We start from the raw sequence: 27,520 nt of genomic DNA, 5'->3' as shown, positions 1-27,520 counted from the left end.
GATGTATGCTAGAGTTTGAGAACCACTGGTCTAGAAAAAGGAAACAAAGTTTGAGATCTCAGAGATGTGCAATGTCACCTAAAAAGGAGGTACCGAGGGCTGTGGTACTGGCGGATGGCTGATGTAATGTGGTGATGAGAGTCAGTGGTATACAAGAAGTGGGGACTATTGGAGCCCATCAGATGACTGAGGACAAAATCAAAGGGATAAAAGGGAAGAAGGGATCCAAGTACTCATACCGTCAAAGAAGTCTTAGACGGTAGTATGTGAGGCTGAGGATTGGGAGCGAGCAATAGAATGAGATAGCAAATGAAGAAAACTGAGAACTATGATGGATAAAAGGTTTAGCTATGACAGTGGTGAGCAAGAACCAGAAGAGCCCCTATTCCTCCTCCATTCAGTTGGGAAAAGGTGAAAAACTAAGTAATTGTTTCAACTTCCAAAGAAAAAGGAGCCAGGGAGCATCTGCCCAATTGGGTGGGTGTTGGGGGTGTGGGGTGGGGCTGGCTGACTCAAGAAAGAACATGAGGAAAAATGGGAGTTTTAATCCATATGAAACAGGGGTCTTAGCTCACCACTAAAGAAAACTAGGCTTGGGGATGAGTAGAAAATAGTTCAGGGGTGGAAGTTCTCTTTGAGTAGCCAGCATAACTAACATGGCTCAAGAAAACAGTGGATGGGGAGGTCATATCAGTGAAACAGCAGAGAGAGAAACCACTAAGGGAATAGGGAACACCTTGAGGATGGAAAAAACACACACATGCAAACAAGATACAATCCAACTTTCAACATAATGTTGTATTGACACAAACTCTCTCACTAGGAGCAGGAACGAAATGGTAGCATGGGAAGTTGGCTGCTATATTTCTAGAGGTTATAACCACAGCTTTCAAAGACCATTTAGAGGACAAGAAACATTTTTGATGGTAGAGGTAGGAACAAAGACAAACCCACACTTAAAATTTGCAGTTATTGTTTAAGCAAGGAGTCATGGTCAAAGTGGATTCCCAATCTAATAAAGAAAGTTAGGACAACCCCCAAAATGCCAATGTGACATTCTTAAATAAGGCCTTATATTCTAATGATATTCTTTTGTTTAATGTGGAGAAAGAAAAAAGGAGTGTTTTATAATTTACTCAAAGTTACACAAGATATATGCTTTATTTCCATAGATTTCTGAAATCATATGCTTTTTAAAAATCCCTAACTTAATCAAATTTACCCACTTATATAATATTTACTATTAAAACAACCAAATTTACACAATAATTGCTCTAGAAAGATACTAACAGATTATAAGATCTAGCAGATTATAAAATAAAATGGAATGAGACCAATTGGTTAACAACAAAAAGAGAAACTAAACCAAATTAGAGCTTGAAATTTTATAACAATTTACAGAACTCTGTTTAACTTAATAAGTAAGAAAAATCTGCTGTGGATAAGCCATTGCTTCATCATTTCTCAGAGAATAGGGCACACAACCACCAGCATTACAAATCAAATATGTAAGACAATCTGAAGACAGCAGATAACACACATCCTACCAAAAAAAGCAGATGCCTTTGGGGCATTGACCTTTATATCAAAGTAACATTAACCTGTGCAAATGCAAAATTCACAGTGACTAAATTTTCCTTCTCTAATAAAGGTTAATCACTTTTAACAGAAGATCAATCTGAAAGAACAAAGGAAAAAGCAAATTTCCTAAAATTACTTTGTTTTGAAAAAAATATGTTTTTTATCAGGCAGATTTTTAAAAAATTATTTAACTGGTATAATACTTTACAATAGTGTGTAAACAAATTGATAACAACTAAAACAATTTTAATCGCACCTTCAGGAATTTACATTTGAAATGACGTTACTGGTACGTCCTTTTTTGTGTGAATTCAAATTCTATGTTTATGAGCCAAGTATCAATATTTTGTTCACGTTAATTTTTAACAAATATTTTGTTAAATATAGTTATGTTTTTCAAAGCAGTTAAAACCCTAACATTCAATTTTTGGGCAAAGATACTCAAAAAATAATACTTGAGTAAGATGTTACTATAGCCAACATATTACAGTAATTATTTCCTAAACTGATTTCTGAAACAATAAGCAGACATAATGTTAGTTACTGTCTTTTATGAATATTATAGTGATTTCTCACAAGTGTAACAAAGTAGATTCTGCTAGTAACCACAACTCACTAAGGCACTTGGCAAATTAAACTTCAGTCAGGATCAACTTACGTGAAATCAAGAAATGTTCGTGTTCACTATACATCTTATTCATGACCTCATTTATTTTGGCCATTTCACTGTTTCAGTATCTCAGGAAAATGTGGATCCAAATATAATGCTAACTTTCCACAAATTAGTCCCCCTAAAATGTGAGCAGTTTTTCATCAGGAAATGCACTACCTTAAAGGTTTACTCCCAGAAAACTTAATGGATGTTAATCTAATAGAGCTGTTAGTAAAGCCAGACCAACAGAAGAAACATTAAAAATATATCATGGAATAAATGAAACTCTAATATTGCACTAGAGTATTATAGAAGAGAGAAATAGAATTACAAAAAATATATAAAATTTTTAAAAATTGTACATGCCTCCTAAGCAAGAGGATTCAGGAACTATAATCATTAATATAAAGAGCTAATATGTTTTTAAAAATTCACGTTAATGTTGGCTACCCTTAGTCATCGATGTCTGAATCAGTTGCTTCTCTAAGACTGCCATATGGCTACCTCAGACATCAATATGAATTCCGTGTTTTGAAGACATCGCTCGTCTGGTCCCTGTTAAATACATAACGAATGAACAGATGTGAGGTAAAGATGATGTAATTATTACATAAAGCCAGAATGGCAAAGGAGAAGTTTTTCCAAATGGGCATATCCACAAGCCGTGACGAATTCCATCTCGGATATGGTGTGAGGTCCAGGATATAAATAACATCCAGGGAAGAAAGCACCACAAGTCTTTGAGCTTGAAAAAGTGCACAGTAAACTTCAGGGTCAGAACCACAACGGGTATCACAGTAGAACAGTGAAGGAAAGGTCTTCTTGGAAGAGTCAGAGCAGCCTGAGGGGGAAAGGAGTAGAATGCATTAAATCCATTCTGTATAAGGCAAAGAAGATAAAAGTGTGAGCACAACATCCTTTGCATTAAAAATAATATCAGGATCTCAAGAACATGGTGATTAATTTTTTTGTTTCCTATTATTTGCTTAGAAAAGTCACAATACAAACATAATCTATATCCTAAATGTATGATTTGGGTAAATTTGGAGTTTCAAAGAATTATCTGGGGACTCTAAGAAGACTGAGAAAAATCTCACAACAGAATAAAATATTCTTCAATTAATAAAGGCACAAAAGGGGAATGTTTTTGTTATAACCACTTTATATTAGCCTTGAATACTTTCAGAATTTATTTACAACATTTAGAAAGATTATATTACCTTAAATAAGTATTCTAAAGCTGAATTAAATAAACTTCAATAAAATTTCTAAATCACTGCAAAAAAACGTAATCAATATCTGAACGAATGAAAATTTCAGGCTTAACCCCTGAATGATCCATGAGTAAGCTTTTATTCTCTCATTTTTTAAAGGCTAATTTGCAACTAGATAATTCCCAATAAAAAGAAAGCTGAGGATAGATTGCCTAAATCCAAATTTCCCCACATGGCCTGCAAAACATTTACAGAAGAAGGACAAATAAAACTATTACCAAACCCCATTCAGTACAGACAGAATTCAGAGAATGCTCAAACTTCAGATACTGGAGTGATGAAATCAACACTAAATCAGTGAGCTCTCTCACGAACCCACCACAAGCCAGGAAAAATTGCATTGAAGAGAGAGGAGGGGAAACCTAAGATCGACCTACAGTTACCACTGGGAAGAGAGTCCAACCTAATGTGAAAACACTGGCAAGGGTCATGGTCGATCAGAGCACTGACCACAGAGAAAGGACTTTAAGTGGGAATAATACAAAGCTTTAGAAGCCATTGGTTCTGCGGGAGAAGATGGTGAAAAGGAAGGGAGAGGTACCCTTCAGAGATGAGGTGGTAAAGGGGAAAAGAAGCAGTAAAGAAAAAATGTAGAGGACATCACCTTCCTACCACATAAAAAAAAAAAATTCATCCATCAGAGACACTGTACCTTGCCACACTGTCAAATCGACCACCTTGAAACTGGGAACCTTGTAAATCCACTCCTTAAACCAGTGTTCTTTAACTCCCACCTATTGACTGCACGTCGAGCAAAGGGTTTATTCTACATTCCTCTTCCCTCTCCCTTCTCCTCCACATTTTTAGTTGTTTCATTTCTACTTTCTCAGCGCACATAACATTTCTGTTGTACTGTTCCATTTCTGTCCCCACTTTTGTTTTTAAGTTCTATACCCACAATATATCATGCTCCTGATAGCAGAGTGGGATGAGGGGGCCTACGGTCATCCACACTTGGAAGAAAGCACTAGCTTGATGTTGAGATGATTAGCAGTTATGCTCTGGCTACATCTGGAGGGCCACTGACTCTTCACACTTACATGTGAAGTCTATTTATATTAATAGATGCTAAAGAAGAAGAAAAAACTTTCTGTTGCTCGGGCTAATTTCTAAAATATCAATGCAGATTTTTCACTCATAGAAAAATAACGAATAATGAAAGAAGAAAAGGACAGTATCAAAATTATTGAAGTAAAAATAAATCACTTAAAAAATAGAAGTCAAAATAGATACTTAAAAATAAGTATCATGAATACTCAGTTTTGATATGTATTACTGACACTGATGATCACATACAATCTTATAATGAAAGTGAAAAAAGTTTAGGATTTCATTCAAAAGTAAGGATCAATGCCAGCACTACACTATACTTTACGTGCACTACCTCATTCAATCCTTATAACAGTCTTGAGGTGGGGATTATTTTACAGAGGAGGAAACCGAGACTTAAGCAGACTAAGTAACTCTCCCCATGTCTTGCAGTGATTAAGTGGCAGAGCTTGGATTTGATACTGGCTCTGTCTGACTCTGTGGCTCATATTCTTTCTTTTTTTTTTTTTGTGGGGAAGATTGGCCCTGAGCTAACATCTGTTGCCAATCTTCCTCTTTTTTTTTTTTTCCCCAAAGCCCCAGTACATAGTTGTATATCCTAGTTGTAAGTCCTTCTAGTTCTTCTATGTGGGATGCCGCCACAGCACGACTTGATGCACAGTGTGCGGGTCCACGCCCAGGATCCAAACTGGTGAACGCCAGGCCACTGAAGTGGAGTGCACAAACCTAACCACTACACTACTGGGCCAGCGCCCAGTGGCTCATATTCTTAACACTACTGCTTCTAAATGAATCAAAGAATAAATACAGTAGACAGCCTCTATGTTTTTAAAAACTACAACAGGATAGTTAAACTCTAGATGAATGCATTTTTGAACCACACTTTTCATAATACTTCACAGGTTAGCCCAATCTTTACTAACACTTATTATTAACTATTTGCCAGGGTATGTCACATAACATGCTCATTTACTCCTCACAACAACCCTATGAGGTAAGTTACGCTATGATCCACATTTTATAAATGAGAAAACTGACTGAAAGCAGAAAAGTGCTCTTCTAACACCTCACAACTAGGATTCAAACTCAGGTCTTCTGATTCCAATCTTAAACAGCAATGTTGTGCTGTCTCCACTTACAGCAATAAAGCTAAAATTTGTCTTTAATCAGAAATTACTGATTCCTGACTGATAAGTTTCTAATTAAGTGAGACAACCTCTGAGAAATACCTGTTACAGTACTTGACACACAACAGGAAGAAGAAATGATCATTTCTCATTTTTTTCAACAAATATTGACTGAACACCTACGAGGTGAGCCAGGCACTGCTCTAGGCCGGTGGTGAACCACGCAGATAAAGTCCTTGCTCTATGAGTTTGTATTTCTTTCCTGAAATGTTTACAGATCATAAACACATAAAAAATAGGCAAATCTGTTGACTACACTTAGAAAATATGATCTTAACTGCCACTTTCAGTATAGTTCATTTGCAAGGCTAATAGGTTAATGTATAGCTAACCCCTGAAGCCTTAATGAAATTCTTCAATTTCTCCATCAAGGACTGTGTCCTCATCAGCCCACTGAAATGCGCACCTTTGCTCCCAAGAGGGACTCAGGGACTGAACCCTTTAAAATCATTCCCCAGGAATGGAAATAATCTTAAAACGACTCAACTGTTACAGAGCGCTTGGGAGCTCCATATTAACTGTTAAACATATGAATAAGGGGAAACTTTAAGTGTAGTCCTGAAGAAAGAACACTGATATAAAAACTAGGACAGCCTCGAGAATGACCCCCTATTACTCTAAACCAGTTGGCTAATCCTTCCTTCAAGACTTGGTTAAATACATCCTTTGTAAAGCCAGCACGTAATGCCTCAGATGCAATCAGTGAGTCCTCATGTGCACATCCATGCACTTTGTGATGCCAAATAACTTGATTAGCAACATATCTGTATGTATCTTCAGGGAGATACCAACTGCTCGAAAAAGTTGGATGAATGAGCTTTCTTATTTTAAAATAAGGCAAATCTCTAGCTCTAACTAAAATGACACTGTGAAGATCAATAAAATGGTGCCAAAGAAATGAAGGGAAAGACCGTAAAAATTTAACATATATGCTTCTCACCTGTAAAGATAGGGATCCAGCTAGAAGAAAGTGGTCGACATCAATAACAGATGCTAAAAATCCAGCTAAAACGATTTCTCCAAAGTCAGTCTTCTTCTTGACTCCAATGACTATTGCCCACGACCACATGCCAATCACACAATGTACCGCATTATCTGAGAGGGCACGAACCCAGTCATTTTGCTGAATTATAGAAAACTGAAGAAGTCTGTCAGCTACTAGACAAAATATTCCCAGACCAAGGCTGGAAATAAGAGATTCAGTGCTACAAGACTGGAGTAAAGTATGGGTCTTCTCAGTCTCGGATGCCATCATAAACAATGTGTCAGTATCTACCAAAAGCCATCAGGAAACAAACAACTTATTCTTGTTTACATTCCCAGTTACCCTAAAATAGAAAGCAGAGAAAAACATTAATGAAGATTATGGGTTGCCATATAACATTTGAACAGAATATCAGCAATAATTTCACAAATATAAAACCAAGTGGTAAAAATTGCTATTTTTTTGACTTTTTTTTTAAATTAAGATTACGATAGATTACAACCTCGTGAGATTTCAGTTGTACATTATTGTTAGTCATGTTGTGGGTACACCACATCACCCTTTGTACCCTCCCCCCACTCCCCCACCCCCCTACCCCCCTTTCCCTGGTAACCACCGATCAGTTCTCCTTGTCTATATGTTAACTTCCACCTATGAGTGGAGTCATATAGAGTTCGTCTTTCTCTGTCTGGCTTATTTCACTTAACATAATACCCTCAAGGTCCATCCATGTTGATGAGAATGGGACGATTTTATCCTTTTTTATGGCTGAGTAGTATTCCATTGTGTATATATACCATATCTTCTTTATCCAATCATCAGTTGCTGGGAACTTAGGTTGGTTCCACGTCTTGGCTATTGTAAATAATGCTGCGATGAACATAGGGGTGCATGGGACTCTTGGAATTGCTGATTTCAGGTTCTTAGGATAGATACCCAGTAGTGGGATGGCTGGGTCATAAGGTATTTCTATTTTTAACTTTTTGAGAAATCTCCATACTGTTTTCCATAGTGGCTGCACCAGTTTGCATTCCCACCAACAGTGTATGAGGGTTCCTTTTTCTCCACAACCTCTCCAACATTTGTCACTCTTGATTTTGGATGTTTTTGCCAGTCTAATGGGTGTAAGGTGATATCTTAGTGTAGTTTTGATTTGCATTTCCCTCATGATTAGTGATGAAGAGCATCTTTTAATGTGTCTATTGGCCATCCTTATATCTTCTTTGGAGAAATGTCTGTTCATGTCCTCTGCCCATTTTTTGATCGGGTTGTTTGTTTTTTTGTTGTTGAGCTGTGTGAGTTCTTTATATATTATGGAGATTAACCCTTTGTTGGATAAGTAGCTTGTAAATATTTTTTCCCAATTAGTGGGCTGTTTTTTGTTTCAATCCGGTTTTCCCTTGCCTTGAAGAAGCTCTTTAGTCTGATGAAGTCCCATTTGTTTATTCTTCTTCTTGTTTCCTTCATCTGAGGAGTTATGGTGTCCAAAAAGATTCTTTTGAAACTGATGTTAAGAGTGTACTGCCTATATTCTCTTCTAGAAGACTTATTGTTTCAGGCCTAATCTTTAGGTCTTTGATCCATTTTGAGTTTATTTTTGTGAATGGTGAAAAAGAATGGTCAATTTTCAATCTTTTACATGTGGCTGTCCAGTTTTCCCAGCACCATTTGTTAAATAGACTTTCTTTCCTCCATTGTAGGCCCTCAGCTCCTTTGTCAAAGATTAGCTGTCCATAGATGTGTGATTTTATTTCTGGGCTCTCGATTCTGTTCCATTGATCTGTGCACCTGTTTTTGTACCAGTACCATGCTGTTTTGATCACTGTAGCTTTGTAGTATGTTTTGAAATCAGGGATTGTGATGCCTCTGGCTTTGTTTTTCTTACTCAGGATTGCTTTAGCAATTCGCGGTCTTTTGTTGCCCCATATGAATTTTAGGATTCTTTGTTCAATTTCTGTAAAGAATGTCATTGGGATTCTGATTGGGATAGCGTTGAATCTGTAGATTGCTTTAGGTAGTATGGACATTTTAACTATGTTTATTCTTCCAATCCATGTGCATGGAATGTCTTTCCATCTCTTTATGTCGTCATCAATTTCTTTCAAGAAAGTCTTGTAGTTTTCATTGTATAAATCTTTCACTTCCTTGGTTAAATTTATCCCAAGGTATTTTATTCTTTTCATTGTGATTGTGAATGGGATTGAGTTCTTGAGTTCTTTTTCTGTTAGTTTATTGTTAGTGTATAGAAATGCTACTGATTTATGTATGTTGATTTTATACCCTGAAACTTTGCTGTAACTGTTGATTGTTTCTAATAGTTTTCCTATGGATTCTTTGGGGTTTTCTATATATAAGATCATGTCATCTGCAAACAGCAAGAGTTTTACTTCTTCATTGCCTATTTGGATTCCTTTTATTTCTTTTTCCTGCCAAATTGCTCTGGCCAACACCTCCAGTACTATGTTGAATAGGAGTGGTGAAAGTGGGCACCCTTGTCTTGTTCCTGTTCTGAGAGGGATGGGTTTCAGTTTTTGTCCGTTGAGTATGATGTTGGCTGTGGGTTTGTCATATATGGCTTTTATTATGTTGAGGTACTTTCCTTCTGTACCCATTTTATTGAGGGTTTTTATCATAAATGGATATTGGATCTTGTTGAATGCTTTCTCTGCATCTATTGAGATGATCATGTGGTTTTTGTTTCTCATTTTGTTAATGTAGTGTATCACGTTGATTGACTTGCGGATGTTGAACCATCCCTGTGTCCCTGGTATAAATCCCACTTGATCATGGTGTATAATCTTTTTGAGGTATTGCTGTATTCAGTTTGCCAGAATTTTGTTGAGGATTTTTGCATCTATGTTCATCAGTGATATCGGCCTGTAGTTTTCCTTCTTTGTGTTGTCCTTGTCAGGTTTGGGGATCAGAGTGATGTTGGCTTCATAGAATGTGTTAGGGAGTGCTCCATCTTCCTCAATTTTCTGGAATAGTTTGAGAAGGATAGGTATTAAATCTTCTTTGAATGTTTGGTAGAATTCTCTAGAGAAGCTGTCTGGTCCTGGACTCTTATTTTTGGGGAGGTTTTTGATTACTGTTTCTATTTCTTTACTTGTGATTGGTCTATTCAGATTCTCTATTTCTTCCTGATTCAGTTTGGGGAGGTTGTAAGAGTCTAGGAATTTGTCCATTTCTTCTAGGTTGTTCAATTTGTTGGCATATAGTTTTTCATAGTATTCTCTTATGATCCCTTGTATTTCTTTGGTATCTGTTGTGATTTCTCCTCTCTCATTCCTAATTTTATTTATTTGAGATTTCTCTCTTCTTTTCTTAGTGAGTCTGGCTAAGGGTTTGTCGATTTTGTTAATTTTTTTGAAGAACCAACTCTTTGTTGCGTTGATCCTTTCTACTGTCTTTTTTGTTTCAATATTGTTTATTTCTGCTCTAATTTTTATTATTTCTCTCCTTCTACTGACTTTGGGCTTTGTTTGTTCTTCTTTTTCTAATTCTGTTAGGTGTTGTTTGAGGTTGCTTATGTGAGATTTTTCTTGTTTAGTGAGGTGAGCCTGTATTGCAATGAATTTCCCCCTTAGGACTGCTTTTGCTGCATCCCAAATGAGTTGGTATGGTGTGTTTTCATTTTCATTTGTCTCCAGATAATATTTGATTTCTTCAATAATCCATTGTTTGTTCAGTAGCATGTTGTTTAGTCTCCACATTTTTGCACCTTTCCCTGCTTTATTCTTGTAGTTGATTTCTAGTTTTATAGCATTATGATCAGAAAAGATGCTTGATATTATTTCAACTCTCTTGTATTTATTGATGCTTGCTTTGTTTCCCAGAATATGGTCTATCCTTGAGAATGTTCCAAGCGCACTTGAGAAGAATGTGTAACCTGCTGTTTTTGGATGAAGTGTTCTCTATATATCTATTAAGTCCAACTGGTCTAATTTTTCATTTAATTCTATAATTTCCCTGTTGACTTTCTGTCTGGATGATCTATCCATTGGTGTTAATGGGGTGTTAAGGTCCCCTACTATTATTGTATGGTTGTTGATGTCTCCTTTTAGTTCTGTTAAGAGTTGCTTTACAAATTTTGGTGCTCCTGTGTTGGGTGCGTATATATTTATAAGTGTTATATCATCTTGGTGGAGTGTCCCTTTTATCATTATGTATTGTCCCTCTTTGTCTTTCTTTATCTGTTTTGTTTTGGTCTACTTTGTCTGATATTAGTATAGCGACACCTGCTTTCTTTTGTTCATTATTAGCTTGGAGTATTGTTCTCCATCCCTTCACTCTGAGTCTGTGTTTGTCTTTGGGGCTGAGGTGTGTTTCCTGGAGGCAGCATATTGTTGGTTCTTGTTCTTTTATCCATCCTGCCACTCTGTGTCTTTTGATTGGAGAGTTCAATCCATTTACATTTAGAGTGATTATTGAAATGTAGGGGCCTACTGCTGCCATTTTATCTCATGTTTTCCGGTTCTCTTGCATTTCCTTTGTTTCTTATTGCATGGTTTTTGGATTACTAATTCAGGTATGTAAATTTCTGTATTGGGTGTCTTCCTATTTGTAATTTGTGTCTTTATTCTTGTTATTTGTTTAGTGGTTACCATATGGTTAGTATAGAACATCTCATAGATGAGATACTCCATTTCCTGATAGCCTCTTATTTCCTTAAATTAAAACCTTCTATCCCTTTTCTCTTCCCCTTCTAGGTTGTTATTGTCAGATTTTTTTTTTTTCCCTTCTTTCTTGTGTTGTGAGTTTGTGGTTAAAATGACAGGGTTATATTTATTCTTGGTGTTTCCCTTCCTTTTATCTTTAATGTTTTATTTAACTTTTGCTAACCTGTTCTGATGGAGAGCTGCTACTTTCTATTATTGTCCTTCTACTTATCTCCTTTTCTCTTGGTTTTGTAGCCCCTTTCCTTTTTTTGATTTTTCAGTTATGAGGGTTTTCCTGAGCATTTCTTGAAGAGGAGGTTTTGTGGCAATGAACTCCCTTAATTTTTGTTTATCTGGGAAAGTTTTTATTTCTCCATCGTATTTGAAGGATATTTTCGCTGGGTAGAGTATTCTTGGCTGCAGGTTTTTGTCCTTCAGAGTTTTGAATATCTCATTCCACTCTCTTCTAGCCTGTAAAGTTTCTGCTGAGAAATCTGCTGCTAGCCTTATGGGGGTTCCTTTGTAGCTTATTTTCTTCTGCCTGGCTGCCCTTAGTATTTTCTCCTTGTCGTTGACTTTTGCTAGCTTCACTACTATATGCCTTGGGGTTGGTCTTCTTGCAGTGATAAAGTTTGGAGATCTGTTGGCTTCTGTCAGATGAAGTTCCATCTCTCTCCCCAGGTTTGGGAAGTTCTCAGCCATTATTTCTTTGAACAGGCTTTCTGCCCCCTTCTTCTCTTCTCCCTCTGGTATACCTATAATCCTTATGTTGCATCTCCTAATTGAGTCAGATAATTCTCGGAGAGTTTCTTCATTTCTTTTTAGTCTTAGTTGTCTCTCCTCCTCTGCCTGCAGCATTTCTATATTCCTATCTTCCAAATTGCTAATTCTGTCCTCCATATTATCGGCCCTACTATTCAGTGTGTCTAGATTTTTCTTAATCTCCTCTATTGTGTTCTTCATTTCCAGTATTTCTGTTTGGTTCTTCTTTATAGTATCAAACTCTTTTGTGACATAGCTCCTGAACTCGTTGAGTTGTCTATCTGAATTCTCTTTTAACTCATTGAGTTTTTTTTTTTTCCAAAGATTTTATTTTTTTCCTTCTTCTCCCCAAAGCCCCCCAGTACATAGTTGTATATTCTTCGTTGTGGGTCCTTCTAGTTGTGGCATGTGGGACGCTGCCTCAGCATGGTTTGATGAGCAGTGCCATGTCCGTGCCCAGGATTCGAACCAACGAAACACTGGGCCGCCTGCAGCAGAGCACACAAACTTAACCACTCGGCCACGGGGCCAGCCCCAACTCATTGAGTTTTTTAATGATGGCTGTTTTGAAGTCATCGTCATTTAGGTTATATATTTCATTGTCTTTGGGATTGTTTTCTGGATATTGTTCTGGAGATTTAATATATTTTTTCATATTGCTTGATGGTGTAGATTTGTGCCTCTGCATAGAGATAGAGTTTAGTTACTGCTTCCACTTGTTTCTACTGATGTGGTGGGGGAACAGCTGTTTATACTGCACCGACAAGGAACCCTATCAGCTGTTGCTAACTGGGCCTGGGCCCCTCCTCGTAGTCACAGTGGTCCTGTGGGGTCCCTCTTCAGCTGTGGGGGCAGTCACAAGGGGTTTTCAGGCTGCTGGTGCCTACTGTTGCAGACCACCTAGACGTGCTCCCTCCTTGGGGTCTGCAGTGGTATTATGGGCTTTCCCAGCAGCCAGGGCAGGATCACCTATATTTGCAGCTCTGTCACTGTTGGCGCCCACAAAATCTCACTTGTCCACTGTAGGTCACAGAGGAGGTATGGACATCTTCTACATCTGTGGTTAGCTCACCTAGCTATGCTACTTTTGTCCCAGGGTCTTCCAGCCTTGTGGTTGCTGGGTGGGGGCTCTCTACTAGTGCTGTGCAGAGGCTTTCGCTGAGGCTGCTGTGAGACTGTAGAGCTTCCCCCTGGGCCACGGAGCTGGGCCGCTGGAACTCCACCCAGCCCCCGTCCTCTCCCCCAGGATCTCGGGGAGCCCCTTGCCCTGTCTGGGGGACAGCCGGAAACCATGAGTTCAGTGGTGGCTGGCTGGCTGCTGCCCTGCCTGGGATTCTCCTCTTCAGGACCCTCCTGGCGTTCTGAACGCTGGGCGGAGCCCTCTCTACTAATGGCCTGTAGAGGCTTTCCCTGCTGCCAGATCGGGACCCCAGAGTTTCCCCGTGGGCCACGGAGCCAGCCACTGGAACTCCACCCAGCCCCAGTCCTCTCCCAAGAGATCTCCGGTAGCCCCGTGCCCTGACTGGGTTACAGCTGCAATCCATGAGATCAGCAGCGGCAGCTGGCGGGCTGCTGCCCCGTTCGGGATTCTCTTCAGGAGCCTCCTGGTGTTCTGGATGCTGGGCGGGGCCTCTCAGCTAACGGCAAGTAGAGGCTTTGCCTGCTGCCAAAACGGGATCCTGGAGATCCCCCCTGGGCCATGGAGCTGGCTGCTGGAACTCCACCCAGCCCCAGTCCTCTCCCAGGAGATCTCCGGTAGTCCCGTGCCCCGATCGGGTGACAGCTGCAGTCTGTGGGACTGACAGTGGCAGCTGGTGGGCTGCCGCCCCGTTTGGGAATCTCTCTGGGAGCCTCCCGGCGTTGTGGATGCTGGGCGGTGCCTCTCCGCGAATGGCGGGTAGAGGCTTTGCCTGCTGCCAGGACGGAAGCCTGGGGTTTTCCCCTGGGCTGCGGAGCCGGCTGCTGGAACTCCACCCAGCCCCAGTCCTCTCCCAGGAGATCTCCGGTAGCCCCGTGCCCCGACCGGGTGACAGCCACAGTCTGTGAGACCGGCGGTGGCAGCTGGCGGGCTGCTGCCCACTTCGGGATTCTCTCCGGGAGCCTCCCAGCATTCTGGATGCTGGGAGGGGCCTCTCCACTAATGGCGAGTAGAGGTTTTCCCTGCCGCCTCCGGTGTGGAACTCTGGAGTTTCCCCCTGGGCTTAGGTGTAACCGCGGGGGGCTTAGGTAGGGCTGTGGTCACCTGTTTCCACCGTCGCTCCTCTGGTGTGCACACCCTCCTGCCCTTGGTGTGTGGCGATGTTCTGGGGGCATCTGCTGGAAGAAAGCCGCTTGCAGGTACTAGGCTGTTTAGGGGTTGGAGAGTTTTCACCTATCTCCACCTCCTCCCGGGGCGAAGTCCGTCCGCCTTCCGATGTATAGCAGCACGGGTCTCTCAGGCGTCCTGAGATGCTATATGGATATCCTTTGTTAAGCGATGAATGTCCAATTAGTTGTAGATTCGAAGGGGGAGAGACAAAGAAGACTACTCATGCTGCCATCTTGGTCCTAAGTCTAAAAATTGCTATTTTTTTAAACAGTTGTCAGTAATTTCATTTTATTTTTCCCAGCTTTACTGAGCTATAATTAATACATAATACTGTGTAAGATTAAGGTATACAACATGATGGTTTGATATATGTATATATGGTGAAATGATCACCACAATAAGGTTAGTTAACACACCCATCACTTCATATAGTTACCTTTTTTTGGTGAGAACATTTAAGATCTACTCTCTTAGCAACTTTTAAGTATAAAAACTGGTATTTCTTACCTGTTATATATAATATGCCATGGGACCTAAAGAGAATAAATTACCTTTGTAGGAGCAACGGTTTATATGGTAATATGTATCAAGAGAATTTTAAGAAAGCCCATCGACTGTAATCTATTACTTTCAGGTCATCGACTAGTTCTCTTAGCAATGTGTACTGCGTGGTAGCGGGCATCCATTGTGTCATGAACTCAGCAACTACTTTCCTTACTTCTGGTAACAGCATCCCCTTCCTTTGAGAAAAGTGCTTATCATAATACCTAAACTCCAGAGCCAACCAATTAGAATTCCCTATCTCCTTTATTAGCAGTAGTGATTAATCAGTAATTAGTAATTATTTTCCAGTAGTGATTAGATTAGTACTGATTAATCTAGTGATGAAGGTGACCCAGGCTGGGCTGACCAGACTCTTTTCCAGAATTTTCCTAAGTGGAGTGGGTGGGGAAAGTTCCTTTTCTTCTTGCAGACCAGAGGCTCCACCAAATGAAACAGCCTAGGAAAAAGACTGATGAGGACACCAAGTCCTCAGGTCCCATCTCTAAGGTTCTCAGAGCTGCCTTACTTCCTAGTGCCCAGCTCATTCTTCACTTCTATGAGCTACCCCAGCATTTTTCCAATAAATCCTATTTTCCTTTCTGTTGCCTCTAACCAAAGAACCTTAACGGATATAAAAAGGCAATCAGAATTCTGTGCTGAGTGCTTACCTGGCAAAAAATATTGAAATCATTTATCTAGTTAAAGCTAATATTGTGTGTAACCATAAGTTTTTGTTTTGTATTATTTTGTTTTAATTCTGAGACTAAAGAATACCTAAATGATTTCTTGAGAATGATTCAACTTTCGTTGTATAATAAAAACTATACATAGCTCATTATATATATTCTGAAACTTATAGGGAAATGCAAGAGACCTAGAACAGGAAAATAACTTTGAAAAAGAGGAACGTAGTTGAAAGGCTTACACCATCTGATTTCAAGCCTTATTATACAGATAGAGTAAAGAAGACAGTGTGGTATTGGTATAAAAATAGACAAATAGATCAATGGAACAGAATAGAGAGTGGGATCAGAAATAGATCCACACATACATGGTCAATTGATTTTTTGTGTGTTTGTGTGTGTGTGTGAGGAAGACTGGCCTTGAGCTAACATCTGTTGCCAATGTTCCTCTTTTTGCTTGAGGAAGACTGCCGCTGAGCTAACATCTGTGCCAATCTTCCTCTATTTTATGTGGGATGCTGCCATAGTGTGGCTTGATGAGCGGTACTAGGTCTGTGCCTGGGATCTGAACCTGCAAACTCAGGGTCGCTGAAGCAGAGCGTGCAAACTTAACCACTATGCCACTGAGCCAGCCCCTGCCAATTGATTTTTGACAAACATGGAAAAGCAAGCGAATGGAGAAAAGATATCCTTTTCAACAAATGATGCTGGAACAAGAGGATATCCATGGATATCCATATGCAGAAATAATGAACTTCAATCCATGCCTTACTCCATATACAAAAATTAACTCAATTAGATCACAGACCTAAAAGTAAAACATGAAACTATAAAACTTCTGGAAGAAAACATAGGAGAATATTTTTGTATCCTTAGGTTATACAAAGAGTTCTTAGATGTAACATCAAAAGCTCAATCTGTTTAAAAAAATTGATAAATTGAACTTCATCAAAATTAAGAACTTCTGCTCTTTGAAAGACAATGTTAAGAAAATGACAAGCTACAGAGTAGGGGAAAATATTTGCATATCTCATATTTGATAAAAAATTTGTATGCAGAATAAATAATTCTCAAAACAATAACAGAAGAACAAATCAATACAAAAATAGGCAAGATTTGTAAAGGTACTTTACAAAGATGATATACAGATAGCCAATAAGCATGTGAAAGATGCTCAGCATTATTAATTATTAGGGAAATGCAAATTAAAACCAGAGTGAGATACCAAATATACCTATTAGAATGGCTAAAATTAAAGACTGACTATCCCAAATGGTGACAAGATGTGGAGCAACCAGAACTCTCATATGCTACTGGTGGAAATGTAAAATGGTGCAACCACTTTCCAGTTTCTCAAAAAGTTAAACATACTCCTGCCATATGACTCAGTCATTCAACTCCTAGGTATTTAGCTTAAGAAAAATGAAAGCACACATTCATGCAAAGACTTGTACATGAATGTTCATAGCAGCCTTATCTACATTAGCTCTAAGCTGGAAACAACCCAACTGGATAAACAAACGGTGGAATAAAAAGAAAGAAGAAGAAGAAAAAAAAAAAAGTGATACATACAAAAACATGGATGAAACCTCAAAATAATACTAAGTGAAAGAAGGTAGGACCAAAAAAAAAGAGTACATAGTCAAAACCCATAGAACCTACAACACAAAGAATGAACCCTGATGTAAACTATGGACCTTAGTCAATAATAATGTATCAATATTGGCTCATTAGTTGTAACAAATGTACCTACCACATTAATGCAAAATGTTAATAATATGGAGATATGTGCAGAGGGAGAGGGAATATGGAAACACTTCGTACTATCCGCTCAATTTTTCTGTAAACCTAAAACTGCTATAAAAAATAAAGTATTAATTAAAAAAAAGTAAATAAATGAAGCAAGTATGGGAAAATGTTATAATTGTTAAATTTAGGTAATGGATACACTGCAGTTCATTCTACTATCTTCTACTTTTCTGTACGTTTGAAATTTTCATTTAGAAATGTTTTTTTAAAGAGTACATATACGATTCCATTTACATAAAATTCTAGAAAATGCAAACTGATCTAAGTGACAGAAAGCAGATCAGTGGTTGCCTGGGAATAGGAGAGGCAGAAAGGATTAAAAAGGAGCATCGGGAAACTTTAGGGGGACAGAGCTGTTCATTATCTTGATTGTGGTAATAATTTCATGGTTCATAGTTTCATATATACATCAAAACATATCAAATTGTACATTTTAAATACATACAGTTTATTACGTATCAATTATACTCCAATACAAATGTTAAAAAGTTAGGAAAATATACTTTATTGTCAATAACAACAGCAGGCTTTCACGTTAAAGGAGCAATCTGAAGACAAGAAAGAGATTAAGATGAAATACTTGACTGCCCAAATAAAAGGTCAACAGAAGCAGTGCATAGTAAAATGAATGCTTCAAAAAATACAATTACTGAATAAGAACACTTTCAAAGAATTTTCTGAAAGCTTGAGTGGAAAAAATGGACAAAGAGTTGGGCACTGAAAGAAAAAAATAAAATTCAAAAAACAAAGAGAAAATCCTTAACAGTTTCCAAGACCATAAAAAAAAAAGGTTATCTGCAAAAGAAAGAGAATGTGATTAACACCAACACTAAATGCCAAAATACTGACAATATTGTGGGGCGACATTTACAGAGTCCTGAGAGAAAAGGATCATGACCACAGGATTCTAAGCATAACTACATTATAGCACCTATGTGAGAACTGTAAATTTTAAGAGTTTTTGCCTTAGAAGTTATAACACATACGTACGATTTCTGGGGGGAAAAGAATTGAGTAGCAGGACTTCAAAATCTCTAGGGGGAGGGGAAAGGATTAAAGAAAACTTGATGAATACAGCAAAACAGAAAAGGAAAGAAGAAAACTTTATCACTACCCCTCCCCCCACAAAAAAGCAATAGGGACCAGACATATCAAACACAAATACTACAATAAATGTGAATATATTAAATTTCCCTATAAAGAGACAGATTGGGACAAAAGAAAACATCCGCCAAGTTACTGTTCATAAGAAAACATCTCAAAAAGTCTCAGCAGTGTATAAAACAAAGAGATGAGCTAGAAAATAGAAACCAAATAAAAAAGCAGTGGTAACACTAAGATCAAACAGAATTCATGGCAAAAGATTTAGTAGGACTGAAAGGGATAAAATATTCAAGTCATATAGTAAAGTTATTTAAGAAGACGCTTTTATGTCAAACAGCAAAGCAGTAAAATACATAAAATAAATCAAGCAGCCAAGAAAAGGGTACAGGTAATCTAAATAATATAATTACAAACTTGATTCATACACAGGTCTAAAACTGTGTATATTACATACAGTGTACATTCTTTCCAAACATCCACGGAACATTTATAAAAATTAACTATATATTTACTCATCCACAAGAAAAACTTCAATAAGTGGAAATGTTCAGGCCAAATTCTCTGACCAGAATGCAATATAATTCATCACTGTCAAACTGGTTAAAAAGAAAAACACTGAGGCCGAATTAGCTCAAAGAAACTAAGCTTAAATGGTGTGCAAGTAACACTTTAGAGCCTAAAGACTTGCCTCTCTTTCAGGTGTTTATGTGATGTAAACATTTCGGGAAACAAAACAAAAGCTCAGGGAGCAAGGACTTTGTCTACTTTGTTCACCACTGTATCTTTAGCATATAGTAGGTACTCAATAAGTATTTGTTGAATGAATTAATAAAAAACTCATCATATATTGAATCTGTTATCCGCCAGGTATTGCATATTAAATGCTTAAAAGGTATTTAGTAAAATATAACATGCATTCCTGAGAATCTGCATTTTTAGCAAGTATGAATACCAGGTAATTCTTATGTTCACTAAACATTGAGAACCACTGGTTTACCAAGAACCAAAATAATGAAAACCAAGAAAAATTTTGTTGTTGTTGTTGAAGAAGATTAGCCCTGAGCTAACTACTGCCAGTCCTTCTCTTTTTGCTGAGGAAGCCTGGCCCTGAGCTAACATCTGTGCCCATCTTCCTCTGCTTTATATGTGGGACGCCGACCACAGTGTGGCTTTTGCCAAGCGGTGCCATGTCCGCACCCAGGATCCGAACTGGCGAGCCCCGGGCCGCCGAGAAGCGGAACGTGTGAACTTAACCACTGCACCACCGGGACAGCCCTGAAAAATTATCTTAAAAGTCAGAAAGAGTATAGCTGTTATAATATTTTTCTAGCAGTTTTAATCAATGTAATGAGGCAAGTAAGGGATGGAGGGAGGGAGAAAATGTATCATTAGCTTATCAGGAAAAGATAGTTATGTTAGTTTGCAAGTGAAATAACTGCCTATCCAAGAGAACCCACTAAAAACTGTCAGAATTTAAATACTGAAATAATCTTTTTAATATACTAGCAATAATCACATAAAAAAAGATGGGAAAGAGAACAATCACAACAGCAATAAAACTCAAATACCAAGGAATAAATAACACAAGAAATGAGTATGAAGAAAACGACAAAACTATCAGAGGACACAAAAGATCAGCTATTTAGAGCTCTGGTGGCTTTGTACTATGTCAACTCAGCTAAGCTCGAAGTACATGCCCCAGAATTCCTTTCCTTGTTTAGTTCTGGGTAGCGTCGTCTACAGGAGACATTGTACACGAGACTTGGAAGGCAGAAGTGAAGCAGCAGCCATGTTTTTTATGCTCTGAAGATTGGTGCCAGATACACCACAGAGCGGTAGCCGATCTATTAGCTCACCTTGCTGGCATGGGGAAGCAGCTGGGCCTGTAGCTCCTTCAGCTCCCACCACATCTTCCTTCAGCTTCTGCAAATCCTGTGCCTGCATGTGCAGCCCCAAGGTCAAGGGTGCCAGCCTCTCCTGCAGGTCACCCACAGCATCAAACTTGGAGTTGGTGAGAGGTCTGTGCAGGTTCCATTCCGTCCCTGCTCTCATCCACATCCATCTACCCGGCTTCCCTTCCCGACTGTCTAGCTGATTTGCAGCAGCTTCAGGCTCAACCACAGACGCAGAGCACAGCCTGCCCTCCCAGCCCTCACAATGAAAGGAGGTCTAATATCTGCAATAAAGCCCTTATTCTTTAGTCCTGCTTCTTTGATAGGACTTAACTGATGTAAGAGCCAGACCATTTCACTGAGTAAGAAGACAACGTTGATGGTGTTATTCTCCTCAAATTAATCTATAAATTTAATGTAATTCTAACCAAAATCATAAAGGGATTTCCTTTTAGGAACTGTATCTAAATTTCATTTGAAAGAGTAAATGCCAATAAACTTGAAAAAGCAGAGTAAAAGAAAGTGAGTATTGTAAGGTGAGTACAAGTCCAGAAACAGATCAAGTGTTGTATGTATGGGGAGGGGAGAAAATGTGTGTATAATTCTAAATTGGTAGAGAAACAATTATTATTTAACTCAGATCCTGTCTCAGTTAGGGTTCTTCAGTGCATGGAACAGAAAACATTCTGGCAGTAAAAGCAAAAAAATGTATTAAAACCATACTAAGAAATCACAGGTTTTCAGGTTTCAAGAACCAGGCTTCAAAGCTATGCCTCAAACACCTCAAGGAAAATGACGCCAGACAACTGGCCGGTGTAGACCTCTCTGTCACTGAGCCCAGCTCACCCTGCCTAACCCGTCGCCAGATATTACCCCTGACATTGCTGCCAGTGCTACCCTAAAAGATTCTTGGCAGTATTTGTTTCTTTGCTCTTAATGCAAAATTTGGAGTGGGGAAGGGTATGTGTCTGACTGGCTGGGCCTAGGTGGCACCTGCCCACATCCTAGCTGCAAGGGAGGTTGGAAAAGATAGTATTTGGGCTTTTCAGCCTATATAGTAGAAGGTGAGCTCCTTCTTCCTTCCAGATGCATTAGAAGTAGACCCTTGCACAGGTACTGAACAGGAGATGACCAGTCCACACTGGTAATCAGGGTTTAATTGCTAACTACTACATCAGAGAGTCAATCATCAGATGCAACCTGAGAGTCGATCATCTGCTTTCAGTCTGTGCAATGCACAGTTTTATACAGTGAAGTTGTTCAATCAAACAACTTTTGATTTTAAAATGTCGCATTCACATGGATTAGGGTTTTGCAATATAGACCATTTCTCTGGTTAAATTAAGAAAGGGAATCAGTTTTGTTGACTAGTGGCACGGAAATTTTCCAAGGTTCGATAGCTTTTGTATCAGCTTGGTTATCAAATTCGGGATATTTATGTGAACTTGTAAATAAACTTCTACATAGGTCAGCTAGCTAGACTTTTAGAGAGGAGCTAAAAATTATTTTTCAAATATTGATAGACATGACTACATAAAAATCTAAAACTTCTGCTTGGCAAAGTTAAAGACAAATAAATGGAGGAAATAGAATTTATGATGAAGAAAGATTAGAAGCCTTACTTTATTGGGGTCTTAAAATTACTAAGAAGAAAAAATAACTATCTCAGCAATAAACTGGGCAATGTCTATGAAAAGGCAATTTGAAAAAGGAAGAAATACAAATGGTCAAAAAAATTATTAAAAGACTTCAACTTTATTAGCAATCAACTGAATTTAAATTAAAACAATGAGACTTCAATGTGAGACTGACAAAAGATTGCTAATGCTTTCTCTTAGTAGTGGTGGAGAAATGATCATTCTTATAGAGTATTAACAGGAGTTTACACTAGCATAAATTTTCTAGTGGACAATTTGACAATACGTATCAAAAATGATTTAAGACAGGCACTTTTGGACTCAGCATTTCCAATTCTAGGAATTCATACTAAGAAAATAATTAGATAAATATAAAGAGTTACACATGGATGTTCAGCATTGTTTATAACAGGGAAAAATTAGAAACTGTATGTTCAAAATATGGGACTAGTGAAAGAAATTCCATACAATTATGCATTCATTAAAAAAATACTTATTTCTGTATTTATTGACATGAAGATATGCTCAATAGATATTAAAATATAAAAGGCAGCCAATAAAATACTATGTAAAATATTACATTTTTGTTAAAAATATGTACATATACATAGGAAAAATCTGGAAGGCTGTTCATTTGGCTTGTCTCCCACTGGTGGGCTTACATGTGATCATTACTCTTTTTACTTTCTTTGATTTCCTAAAAATTTTCAATGTCTTACTGTTATGACCACAAAACCAATAAAAAGTTAAAGTCAGAAGTAATTAAGCAACTCAGACCATAATACTAAAGTCAGCTTCTTAAAAGTATAATTTAAAAATAATGTAGAAACATATTTATAACATTATAAATAGGTACTAATGAAAATATTAGAATATATAACATAGCTTGTATATAATTTTCATGTCAATTGTGTAATATAAAAATAATTTGTTCATATTTATGTATCAGTTGACACATGAAAAGTCTGCACAAAAGAGTTTTGTATCTCCAGAGGAAATAAACTTATGTAGGTTCCTTTAATTATTTCAAATTAATGTGAAGCAAACTTGCTTTGCAGAGAACAACTATTTTGTTAATGATAATGGAGTCTAAGACAATCTTCAAATTCTTGCTCATTTGCAATAATGAAAATTGTTCTCTAAAGCACTAAGATTGGGTTATAGTCTATAGATACTTCCCGGATGAGGAAATAATGATTTCAAGGTAATTTCAAACAAGAAATAGGACCAAAATGCAAAAGATACCTCCAAAGTCATAAATCCTTTCTATAAACCTCAGGATTTATAGTCCCACAAATTATGAATCATTTGTCTCTACTTTACAAAATAGACATTTGAATGAATAAAGAAGTCAGTCTTTAAAGGTTTAGTAATATAAACTTTATAAAGTATCCCTTTGAACCAAAGACAAACGCCATTATCCACTTAGCTGGATAGGAACCGGGACACAGAAAGCTTGAATTAATGACCAAGCTAGAGAAGTGGGGCGGCCGTGGCTGCAGCAGCAGCAGCAATATTCCCCTCCTTCGGTAAACTGAGGCCTGTCAGTTAGCCCAAAGGAGAAAGAAGGCCATTCGGGTAGATAAGCGTGAGGAGAATGTAGGCTGGGCACAGACTACACAGAACCCTAACAGAAAAACTCTGCTGCCACTCAAAATATGCTTCTATTTGCATTTAATTGAAATTATATTTTCATATTTTATCCCAGAAAGCAGACAAAAATAAAATGTCATCATCCATCCACTTAATTGCAAATTGCATGATATTTCTATAAAGCCATTGCATTACATCCATCTTCTTTTACTCATGAAACAATTTTTATAATCACAAAATATATTTAAATGTTTCTAACCTTATATTTTACATGAGTTTAGGTTCTAAAAAGATCAGGTGACTAATAAAGCAAAGTGAAACATCAAAAGATCAAGTATTTAAATGATGACCCAAATTCAAAGTATGTGAAAAAAAAGTATTGTTTACAAAATAACTGTATTGTGGCTTACGATCAGAACATGAAAATAATGAGGCAGTGCAAAACGCATTTTATAAATGGAAAGTATAAAACAGCCTGCTTGGGGCTGGCCGGGTGGTGCAGTGGTTAAGTTCACACATTCCGCTTTGGCGGCCCGGGTTTGCCGGTTCGGATCCGGGTGTGGACCTCCGCACCACTTGTCAAGCCATGCTGTGGCAGGTGTCCTACATACAAAGTAGAGGGAGATGGGCATGGATGTTAGCTCACGGCCAGTCTTCCTCAGCAAAAAGGGGAGGATTGGCAGCAGATGTTAGCTTAAGGCTAAACTTCCTCAAAAAACAAAAAAACCCAAAAAACTCAGTCTACTTGAGGAGAGAGGAACAAAAATCTCACATGAGTGAACCTGGAAGTAGATCCTTCAGCCCAGTGAAGCCTTGAGATGCCTGCAGCCCTGCCAATATCAAGACTGTAACATCATGAGACTCTGGGCCAGAATCACTCAGTTAAGCCTTTTCCGAAGTCCTGGCTCACAGACTCAGTGAGATAATAACTGTTCACTGTCTCCAGCCTCTAAGTTTTGGAGTAATTTGTTATGCAGCAACAGATAACTAAAACAGTATGTTTCTGTTTTTTAGAAAGGTATATTTATGGTCCCAGAAACACACAATTCAGACGTCTATTCCACTCCTATCATTGGTGCAGATATTTCACATCTCTGGATCAAATTCTGAACATGAGAAAGAAATTTAAGAAGTGTACTTCCTCTTATTTATTGTCTCTGAGTAGGACACCTAAGTGTGCCCATTCTTTTCCCCTTACCGCTGTCTTTTTCCACCTTCTGCTCCTCCCACTACAAATAGAACGGACTCCAGAACCTCCTAAACTGTAAAATAGCTTTATATTTATTTTACATATTCACTTTTGTTGGCCAGGTTTCTTAAGAGTAGTAATTATAATCTTTTAACCCTATCATGCCTAAAATCTAATGTGCTCAAGGTGTTTAGTAAATATTTCATTATCCTAATACAAGGGGTAAGCAATCCTCAGCCTATAACTAAAGATATTATTTGGGATGACTTCTCTCCCGTAAGTTACCCAGATCATAAATTTCTCTCTGACTTGCAGGAGCCACTTTCTACAACGGCCAAACTCTGCCACCTCCCGATCCCCATTATAGTAAAATGCCATCAACTATGGTGCTTTCAAAGTAAACATAGTAGTCATCTTCCCTTTCCTTAACTCCACAAACATATAATTAGCCAGTTACTTTACTTATACACTATTGTGCATTGTCTGTTAATAATCTCTTAGAATTATTTCTGCCAAAACAAGAGCTAAAAAATTCAACGTCATCTTCTGCTTCAGCCCTTCCCAATACCCCCGCTCCGCAAATATTTACAAAAACCTGAAGTAAAAGCAAATCCGATAACTGCCTTTAGCATGCTTTACAAGTCCTCTTCACTGAACTGCAGTTGCCGCGAAAGTTAATATATATGTATACACATCTTTTAATGTTATAATACCTAAAGTAGATGCCAAATCTAGTACAACTAATTTGCAAAGGAAGGAAACACAAATGCGGTTCACTCTCACGGAAACCTGTTACAGCCTGCATATAAAACCTTTAGTTCCTATGACCATTACGAATAAAACATACAATGCTGGATTTCAACATGTTTCAAGTCTCAGCAAATTCCCAAAGTCATTCTTTCTTAAGGTCGGTATGATGCAATGATTATTAAAATATCGGTTAAGAAAATAGGGCAGGAAGCCCTGGCGCCATAGGAACCAAACATTTCCTACGCAGGGAAAGGGCCACGTCACACTTAGAGTGTTCACGCCTCCAGAACCCGCGGGGCAGACGGGCTCTCAGGACTAGTAAGGACGGCAACGGGCTCCCCCCAAGGCCCCCATCACTCCAGCCCAGGCCAGGGAAACGCCGGGTGGCGGAGCCTAGGCGAGGGCGGGGCGCCTACGGGATCCAGAAGGCGCGACCGAGCGGGGGTCGGCGCCGGGGCGTCGCACGCCTCACTTGCTCTGGGGTCCGCGCGCCTGCCAGCCCCGCAAGCCCTCTACATCTGGAGGCTGGATCTTCCAGACTTCGGGCTCAAGCGGTCTCCGCCTCCGACCTCCCACTTCAGGAGCCAGTTTTGCGGCGTCCGTCCCACCCACTCCCGGCCACTCCCGCCCAGACCTCGCAGCAGCTCAGCCGCACCCACCCTTGGCTTTCGCGGGTGAAACGGGCCCCGCCAACGGTAGCCCAGCGAACGGTAGCCCCGCCCCTCTCCTCCTACTCTCGGTCGGCACCATAGAGATGCCGCCCGCCGGCCAGAAGGGCTCCAGCCCACAAAGCCGGCCGAGAGGAAGCCGGGATACTGGCCCCATTCTGAGCCGAAGGAAACCGGTAGTTCAGTGCTCCTTGGTCGAGCCACGGGGTACTACGAGTTCTCTCCCGGCCTGCCCTAAAAGGGGAGACTTTGGGACGACGGGGTGAGAAGTGACAAGTGCCTTGTTGGTTCCCTTGTGTCAAACCAGAGGATTCGTTCTCGGCTTCGCCGGCGCCGTGCCACAGAGGTAGCCGCCGACATACCCACAGTGCACCCAAGTGGCGGCCGGGAAGCTGGGGACGCGGAAGTGTCCTCACCAGTGTCGGATGCGCAGGCCTTCTTCCCAGACGGTTGAGCTGGGAGCCGCGAGCCGGCGTGGGTCCCGAAGGTGTAGATATTTCCGACTGCCTTTAATGGATCCTTCAAGGTGGCCGTCGGAGAGAGCTTTCCACAAGACCGAGGGACCGCGCGACCTCGTGGACCAGACGCTCCGCCGTAGCGCTTCACCGCCCCCTTGGGGATTTTTTACTAATCGTTCTTTGCCACTACGCAGGCTGACGTTGTGGGCTCCTTTCTTGTGGATAGCGGTGACATGGCTGGAACACTTAATCATGATACTAAACGCTCAGGAGTCGAAAAAGCAATTGCATAAAGGGTAGCTTGACCCTAATTAACTGGACTCACAAGATGCAGCTTGTTTACTGGGACTATGGTCAGGTCCCATCCCGGCCCCCTGCCTTGGAGTGGTGGGTGCTCTCAGCGTGGAGATGTCTAGCTTGACATTTGGCTTTACGAAGCACTAGCCCCAAAGAACAGGCTCAAAGAGGGACATTTCTTTCTCCTTCCTACCTACGATTTCTCAAAACAAGTGTCAGATGGAAAGCAAGAGCAGCAGTGGAATTATATGAATTACATAGTTGAAGCAGAATTATATAGTAGAAAATTGGAATCTTCAGTCTCAAGCAAATTCCTAGGTCTCACACAGAACCTTAAAGTGTGGCTCAGTTTCTCACTGATAGAACTTTTCATTGCTTGTCACACTCCTGGTTCTTAGCTAATAGAAATGACTCAACTGAAGGGGAAAATTACACACATT

At 39.3% G+C, this 27,520-nt stretch overlaps 1 protein-coding gene across 3 annotated transcripts; it reads right to left on the bottom strand.

Annotated features, from left to right (window-relative positions):
- Positions 1–1,084: 1,084 nt before the first annotated feature.
- Positions 1,085–26,924, bottom strand: TMEM267 (transmembrane protein 267). Of its 3 annotated transcripts, XM_070519674.1 has the most exons (4): positions 26,742–26,924; positions 14,392–14,613; positions 6,685–7,072; positions 1,085–3,074 (listed from the first exon to the last, which is right to left on the bottom strand). In XM_070519674.1, the coding sequence occupies exons 3-4, from the start codon at positions 6,997–6,999 to the stop codon at positions 2,739–2,741; spliced, it is 651 nt and encodes a 216-aa protein (XP_070375775.1). In that variant the 5' UTR covers positions 7,000–7,072; positions 14,392–14,613; positions 26,742–26,924; the 3' UTR covers positions 1,085–2,738. The 3 variants fall into 3 exon arrangements, with proteins under 3 accessions (XP_070375775.1, XP_014687023.1, XP_070375777.1); XM_014831537.3 differs by lacking the exon at positions 14,392–14,613 and having other exon boundaries at positions 26,742–26,879; XM_070519676.1 differs by lacking the exons at positions 14,392–14,613; positions 26,742–26,924 and adding an exon at positions 26,130–26,253.
- Positions 26,925–27,520: the final 596 nt, after the last annotated feature.

The sequence above is a fragment of the Equus asinus genome, chromosome 10 (genome assembly GCF_041296235.1).
Source record: "Equus asinus isolate D_3611 breed Donkey chromosome 10, EquAss-T2T_v2, whole genome shotgun sequence".
NCBI lineage: Eukaryota > Metazoa > Chordata > Mammalia > Perissodactyla > Equidae > Equus > Equus asinus.
This window is presented reverse-complemented; position numbering and strand designations above follow the sequence as displayed.

What these genes read in the sequence shown, in the direction of transcription:
- TMEM267 (XM_070519674.1), bottom strand. Translation starts at nt 6,999, where the DNA reads ATGATGGCATCCGAGACTGAGAAGACCCATACTTTACTCCAGTCTTGT. An exon ending in CTGGATCCCTATCTTTACAG is followed by an intron (nt 3,075 to 6,684) that starts GTGAGAAGCATA and finishes TTTCCCCCTCAG; the next exon opens with GCTGCTCTGACTCTTCCAAG.